Genomic DNA, 7,722 nt, shown 5'->3' with positions numbered 1-7,722 from the left:
TCTCAAAGAACAAGTCTGAACTTTTACAGCTTGGACAATATGGTATTGTACAAATTTAGAATTTGAATAAACTTTTCTAAGTATACCTATCAATATATTGTCATTGTTGTGCAATTACATTTACACCTTCAACATTTTAATTATTGTTGAAGATTATGTAAAAAGTATATAATTATGTTCATCTGGTCTCTTGGTTTTGTTAAAAAAAAAAAAAGAATAAAAGAATACTTGTGAAACTCAATTCTCATCTTGGAAAGCAGAGAAGTCTGGTTCATCAGGCTTAAACAGCTTCGGCATTGTTAAGCTGGTGGAATCAGGGTCAAGTGCAGCCAATTTTTGGTGAATTCCTCTTCTTGTATTTGCTGCAAATTTTGAAGCCAACATTGTTATTCCAAGATTTTGGACTTTGTTATTTGTACTAGTCTTTTTGGAGCCACTGGTTTCACCATCTCCTTCACCTCCCATTTCATTGCCATGGCTATTATCTTGGTCCAAGATTGTTGTGTAATAAAGCTCCTCTTGTCTTGCCAATTCCATAGCTAACTTTCTTTTCACATATCTTCTCCAAGCAGCTTGTATAAAGCAAGATCCCCAAGTCCTCCATTGGTGGGAATAATATCTAAAAGCATGTTGGAGTTTCTTGCTATGGAGGCGCTTGAACTGGCTAGCTACAAACTTGAGATCTTCCGCTCGAAGTGCAAATGCCTCGACTTCGGTGAGAGACTTCACGGTTCGAGTTGAGGAGGGGAAGCTTAAGCTAGGGGTTGGGACTAAGGCCCATGTTAGTAGTTCTTCGCCGCAGAAGTCCCCTGGTCTGAGAGTGATGGAGTTGAAGAATCCTGACCTGCCTCCATTGGTGGTGGAGCTCTCTAGTTGGCCTCTGATGATGAAGAGCATCTCATTTACTGGATCTCCCTCTCTCGTTATGAATGTGTCTTTGGTATTCAAGGACGAGACGAGACGCTCGCATATGGCATCTAATAGCTGACCATCCATTTGTGCAAAAAAGGGAACCTGAGAAGTATAGGAATTATTACATCACATAACCTTTTTTGGTCAATTGGTGATTTCATATGATATCAAAACAGATGGTCTACGAGGTCCTGTATTCAAATCAAACCTCTACAATATTATTTCCTCTTCATTAATATTGATTTCCACACGTTGTTATTTCCTCTTCATTAATATTGATTTCCACACGTTGAGTTTTTTACATATTTCAAGCCTACAAGTGGGGAGTGGGGGTTAGATGATATAATATTAAATTTACCTTTATCCATAATCTTAAATTTTTAGAAATAGTCTTCTAAATATATGCAAGGGATTCATTACGGGTGTTATTGGAAATTGGAACTGAGTAAGAAGATAGATAGTTTGATGAGGACTTACACGACGAACGAGTGCAAGAGAAAGATGTCTTTGAATTTGACGACGAAGATCCAAAGGTAATGAGCGCAAGATCGACTCTTCGTCTACACCTCGAGTTGCAATCCATTTATATTGAACGAATCGACGAACTCGTTCTTGCAAATGAAGAGGTAACTGTCGATGCCTCATCCATTCCTCTGTATCTCTTCGTTTTACTCTCCACTGTTCAAGTCTAGCTGTTGTGGATTGCAGATAGCTCTTCACGACACAAAGAAGGAAGATAGTTACATTGAAATCTTTTAATCCTAACATAAAATATGGTGTCATTAAAGGATAAAAAAGTGGTTTTTCCGGTAAAGAGAGCCAACCCTCTATGCAATTTTAGTTTTCAGATGTCATACCTGCACTTGGCCTATGAGGTGTGAAAACAGAACCAATCCCAAGGAGCAAATCACAATGCTAAATAAAATTTCACCACTATAAGTGCTTGTCGTTAAATTTTGTCCATATGAACTGCAGAAAATTTTCATGAAAAAATAATCAGGAATACAAAGTTTATAAGTAGACGACTGATTTATTCCCTTATTATATGGTCTGATGACAACATTAGTTATTCCTTACAAAGAAATGTTTTAGACACTTTACACTCGCTTCTTGATTTATACATAGATTATGAAGAAATCAGTCCTTTAGCATGCATACCAACTTAAGCTTCCGACTTGTTAGAACAATAAACATTCTATATTTCCACAATAGCACAATATTATCCAAGATAAGTTCAAGCTTACATAAAATTCCTCTACTAGCTCGTAAAATTATTCCTTGTATTAGTGAATTGAATGTTTTGAAACATTCAAAATCGAAATTAGGGTTTTGAATTTGAAGTGTTCAAATTCAATTTAAGATTTGGTTAATTATATTTGATATAATTAAACGTTTAACTTATTGAAATTAAACGTATTCGGAGAGATTAAAATATTTAAATATTGATTTGAATATTAATTAATATGAATATGATTCATATATCAAATAGGTATTTAATTAATTTAATATTTGATATTAAATTATTATTTAATTAATTAATTAAATTTGTTTAATTAATTATTTAAACAAAACCTTTTCAATTTTGTAAAATTCAAATTCAGATTTGAATTTGTAACTAAATTTGATTTTGGTGAAAATTAAATGAAAATTGAAAATGAAAAAGAAAAAAATTGAAATTGAGAAATTGGAAAATTTGAAGATAGGAGAATTTTCCAACTTCTTCAAAATTTGGGTGGATTAATCCCAAATTAAACACCTATCTCACTTGACTATTACTCTTTGAAGCGTCAATCAACAATGTCAAGTAGTGTTTGCATGAATTAGCTCCATAAAAGCTTCAAAATCCAGAATTTTGAAGAATCGTTCGATTGAATTTACGAAATTGTCCTCTCTCTCAAAACCCTCCTCTTTCATTACCAAATTGACCTCAATATGAGATTCCACCTCTCAATCCAAGTTAGAGGATAGTAGAGAAGATCATTGTAATGGTTTACTGTCAATTTGGAGATCCAATTCTTGGAGAGAAACTTGAATTGAAGAGTTTCATGAAAGGTATTGTGTTCTTGAAACCCTCTTCTTTGAAAATGGTTTTCTTGTATGCTTTTAAACTCAAATTAAATGTAATTAGAGTGCTTATTGATTCTGATTTATTCTCATGCATGTATGTTTACTCCATCAATTACTATCCGAGCATGATCATTTGGTTAGCATGAATCCTCAAACACCAGCAACATTGGGGACAAGAGTTTATCTCCACAATATTATGTTAGGCCACGAGTAACTCAAACATATAAACGAGAGGTAAAAGGGGCAATTTGGAGACAAAGTAGTTCATGGGACGAGGAGCGCTCGTATGGAGGCCAGAGAATTTGTTATTTGTAGGGGGTGATGTCAGTAACTTTTTGGCCAAGTTTTGGGTAGTTTGCTTTCGAGGAGGAAAACCCGCTCGCTCTCGGGAAGTTTCCTTTATTTCCTTCGTTCGTTCTCTTGTTCTTTTCATCATCTATCTGCAAGACATTATATCTTATCAATAGGTCGATTATATCGTTGCTTTGTTCTGTGTATTGTTTGGAAGGACTTCTGTTTGATTGTACAGGAACTTGTTAGAAATCAGATAGCCAACGGATTATTAGTTTCAGTTTACAGATTAAGAAGGCAGAAAAAAAAATTAAAACGATGGAACATGTAAGAGACCAACAAAGCCATACCTCAAACTCTTTAAACCAAACCAAAGGCAGTAGAAGTACTTCTCAAAAAAGTTTGCTGAAGCAACTTCATCAGTGAACGCATCAGCAAACATTCCAAACTCAAAATCCTTGTCATCGTTTAGTGCATCGCATTTTGTAAGAACACGAGTAACTCTTAGCCAAGCTTGTCGTTCTGGTAAAGTCAAAGTATCACAATCCATAAAAGAAGGCACGCAAGAAGGAGAATGAGTGGTATTCATCTCCTTCCTACATTCTATTTTCCAGCACTCATCCTGACGCTGAATTGATGCTATATACCATGCAGCTCCGATCACCTGCACTGACAAATCACAAAGAACTAAGCAATGATAACGAGAAAATATAATGCATGTTTGGGAGTGATCTTGAAATGGTGAAAACCACTTTTATCATGCTTAAAACAATTCCGAAACACATCTTTAATCACTCGAAATCAATTCTGATGCAACATGGAAAGGCATAGGCCAAGTCAATGGCCAAACAAGGAAAATTGGTTTTGTTTCTTTTCGGGAATGTTTAATTTTACCCTTTGAAAGACATTTTTCATACTATAAAATTGATATTGAATGACAAAAAGCATTTTCGAATGATTTTGAAAATGATAAAAATGATTTCGATCATTTTAGAATCACTCTTAAACATGCTACTAATTTTATCGATTAAATTAATGAAAGGAAGTACATGACTAGCAAGCAAATAGAGAAGGAGATTATAAGCTGCACCAGCCCAAGCAGTTTTGGCTATTGCCCCAGTGGTTTTATTGATCCGTCTATTCAGAGGAAATATAACAAACAGTCTGGGTGCATACTGAATGAGGACAATCAATGCAAGAGTGTGGTTGGCATGGGCTGCTGATGGGCTTTTCACTGCTGGAATCACGAACCAAATCACAATCTGTTATAACAGATTGGTAAATCACTTATTAATCAAAAAACTTAAACTAATAGGTGAAAATAAATTTAATATTATATCAATACTCTATGGCACTCCTTCACTTGTGAGCTCGAAATTTGTAAAAGATCCGACAAATGAAAATCAATATTAATTAGAGAGAAAATGACATTGTGGAAGTATGAACACAGAACCTCTCTTATACCATGTTAATCACAAAAAAACTTAAGTTAATGAGTGAAAGTAAACTTAATATTATATAAATACCATAACACCCTTCCTCATTTGTGAATTTGTAGAAGACCTAATGAGTAAAAGTCAATATTAATTGGGAAGAAAAAATGACATTGCAAAGATTTGAACATAGAACCTTTAGATATCATGTTAATCACCGATCAACCAAAAAACTTAAAATAATTGGTGAAAGTAAGTTTCCATTAAATTTGTAGAAGACCCAATGAGTAAAAACCAATATTAACTCAAGAGTAAATAAATGACATTGAACTTCCTTTTCTAATACCATGTTAATCGACCCAAAGCTTAGATGAATAAGTGAAGATAAATTTAAGATTACATGGCATATTAGAAAGTCAACCTGAGGCAGGGGAAGCGTAGCAGCAAGATCAATGAGAAAATCCTTCTTAATGTAGCGCATAGCAATGGCGTTAAGGTCCATAACGAGATCGCCACGGCCAAAAACCCTAGAATTAGGGGCGACGAAGGCGGTTCGAAACTTCATAAGAATGTGAAACAAGGAGAAGAAATCGACGATGGTGCGGAAGAAAGTGACGACGATGCCGAGGCGAGTGTTGAAACGCATACAAGCAGGGCCGCCGATGATGATGAGGTAAAAGTAAAGAGGATCGATGAAGAGAGCGATCAAGCAAGTGACGAGGAAAATCCGATTCCATCGAACAACGAAATCGGAATCGGGTTTTAGAATATGATCCCACCATGGAACTTTTCTGTAAAGAGAGAGGGATTTTTGAAGTCCGCCTAATCGAGAATACGCGATGTTATGCATATTCTTCTTCTTCTTCTTCTTCTTCTTCTTCTTCTAATTTTTCCCATTCCAAACACAAAGTCCAATTCTTTTTTTTTTTTCCAACTCCTTTTTTAGCCCTCAATTTTTAACTACTTTACCCAACTTTTAAATTTAGATTTTCCGAACCTTATTACTTAATCCCATCTTTTTTTTTTTTTGGATTTATGATGACGTTTTTCCATTTTGAAAATAATAAAGTGCGATCGTACTAAAAGCCTGTTAATTATTATATCAATAGTCAAAAATTGAAAGAATGACATAATTATTTTACCTAACTTTATTTTGGGAACCTCATTATTTCATCCTCCGAATTAAGACTTTTTTTCTTTCTTTTTAATAGGGATGATGACAACAAATTTCTAATTTATAATGCCATTTGTCAATTTTGAAAATAATGAAGTTAGATTATACTAAAGGTGTGTTAATTAATACTATATATATATATTAAAAGAGACAATAAGAGGAGAATTTTTATCTTTCCTTTTTGCTCTTATATCTATTAAAAGTTCTTATTTTACCCTCATTCAATATTTTCTATTTTAAATATAATATCACACCTTTTGAATTAGAGGTGTTTAAATAACCTGACAACTCTAACCCCAAACTATCCAACTCAAAATGTAAGAGTTGGGTTGTATTAGTTTTGTTATTGGGTTAGTTTGGGGTTGGGTCCGGGATTGGCTACCTGAATTTGATTACTTTGTATTGATTAATTGATAATTTTTTAATATTTTTCTTTTAAAATTGTTATGATACTTGTATGTCTAAACTTTGCAATAAATATCATCGATATTTGGTACTTAGCATTTGAATTTTATGAGATTTTAGTTATTAGTCATGTGTTATATATAAATTTATATACTTTTAATTAAAAAGAAAAAATAAGTTATAACCCGACAATCCAACCCAACCCGAATTTTAAGAGTTCGGTTGGGTTGGAGATTTTATTTGGGTCCTTTGTGTTGTCAACCCAATTCGGGTTGGTCCAAAAAATACCCTCAATCTAACCCAACCCAACCCATTTACACCTATACTTTAAATTCTCTTGGCATCACTTCATAGGCACACATCCCTTTGCAAAATTACATTACTTCGTATAAACACATTCCTGCACATTATAACTTCAAATTTTTCAAATAATAAATATAAAATTTTCTACTTTTATCTGGCCCTATCTTTTCATTTTCAAAATGTTATCGAAAAAAAGTTAGAATCAAGTTTTCGTTCTCTATTTCAAGATGGCCTCGATCCTCCTTTGTATCTCGGTTGCATTGGTTGTTTTTTTTTTTTAGCGGGTTTTTCTATTATCACCAACACCCAAGGCTCTCACTAAATATATGTTACTAAATATATGGATTGTGTATCTCTAGAATATATGTATTTGGTTAGGTAGTTTCTCAAATCTTTTCTAAGTTTTTTCTTATTTCTTTTCCATAATATTTTTTTTTCTTCTCTTCGTCTTTTTGGTTATTGGTTGAGTCGTACCGGGCATAGTTGGCTACATCAATCTTATCTCTTCTACTTTCATGTCCCTGTTGATCTGACCGTACAAAATTAATTGATGTGAAAGTAAAGAGATGCAATTTTAAATTTTAGGCAAGTATTATGTACAAATTTATTAATTTTCTTTTTTTTTTAATTTATTTTTATGTGATTTTTTTTAATGATTTCTATTTTTTCCACCCCTCCATTTTGAAACTTTTGGAAAAACTACATTTTTTTATAAAAACACACATTTTCAGCAAATTAAACATCTCTTCTGCAACATTCATCCTCATTGTTCAAATCCTCCACTCCCATTTGTACTAGAAAAACATATCTTCAAAGTAACCACCAATTTCTACAATTTTTTTTGTCTTTTTATATGAATTTTAAGGAGACGAGTGGGAGAAATTACGATAAGCTTTTTTTTTCTTCCAATTTGCTAAATGGGACTTCTCCAAATTGGCCAATTATTTAATATATGAAGTAGAATTTGGATTGAAAAAGAAGAAGCAAAAATAAACAAGAATTGAGTTTTTTTAAGAAGAAATGAAAATGAGTTTGAATGGAGAATAGGGACTAATAAAAGATGGGAAAGTAAAGAATAAAATTCAAGAGGGAGTGTTAATAATGATGATTAGCTTGTATTTATAAATATAGCAATTG

At 33.1% G+C, this 7,722-nt stretch overlaps 1 protein-coding gene across 3 annotated transcripts; it reads right to left on the bottom strand.

The window, feature by feature from the left end:
- LOC120070571 (probable cyclic nucleotide-gated ion channel 16) lies at positions 1 to 5,666 on the bottom strand. Of its 3 annotated transcripts, none has more exons than XM_039022359.1 (6): positions 5,125 to 5,666; positions 4,320 to 4,532; positions 3,621 to 3,934; positions 1,770 to 1,881; positions 1,390 to 1,626; positions 1 to 1,014 (listed from the first exon to the last, which is right to left on the bottom strand). In XM_039022359.1, exons 1-6 carry the CDS (start codon positions 5,551 to 5,553, stop codon positions 238 to 240), a joined length of 2,082 nt encoding a protein of 693 aa, XP_038878287.1. In that variant the 5' UTR covers positions 5,554 to 5,666; the 3' UTR covers positions 1 to 237. The 3 variants fall into 3 exon arrangements, with proteins under 3 accessions (XP_038878287.1, XP_038878288.1, XP_038878289.1); XM_039022360.1 differs by having other exon boundaries at positions 3,621 to 3,939; positions 4,361 to 4,532; XM_039022361.1 differs by lacking the exon at positions 4,320 to 4,532.
- Between the last annotated feature and the right edge of the window lie 2,056 nt (positions 5,667 to 7,722).

Source organism: Benincasa hispida, chromosome 2, assembly GCF_009727055.1.
Source record: "Benincasa hispida cultivar B227 chromosome 2, ASM972705v1, whole genome shotgun sequence".
NCBI classification, from domain to species: Eukaryota; Viridiplantae; Streptophyta; class Magnoliopsida; order Cucurbitales; family Cucurbitaceae; genus Benincasa; species Benincasa hispida.
This window is presented reverse-complemented; position numbering and strand designations above follow the sequence as displayed.

Bases quoted from the DNA above. Each gene is read 5' to 3' on its own strand.
- LOC120070571 (XM_039022359.1), bottom strand. From the start codon at position 5,553: ATGCATAACATCGCGTATTCTCGATTAGGCGGACTTCAAAAATCCCTC. The intron at 3,935-4,319 runs GTACTTCCTTTC...TTGTCAGTGCAG, and splicing joins TCTATTTGCTTGCTAGTCAT to GTGATCGGAGCTGCATGGTA. The intron at 1,627-1,769 runs GTATGACATCTG...TGTGTCGTGAAG, and splicing joins ACCTCATAGGCCAAGTGCAG to AGCTATCTGCAATCCACAAC.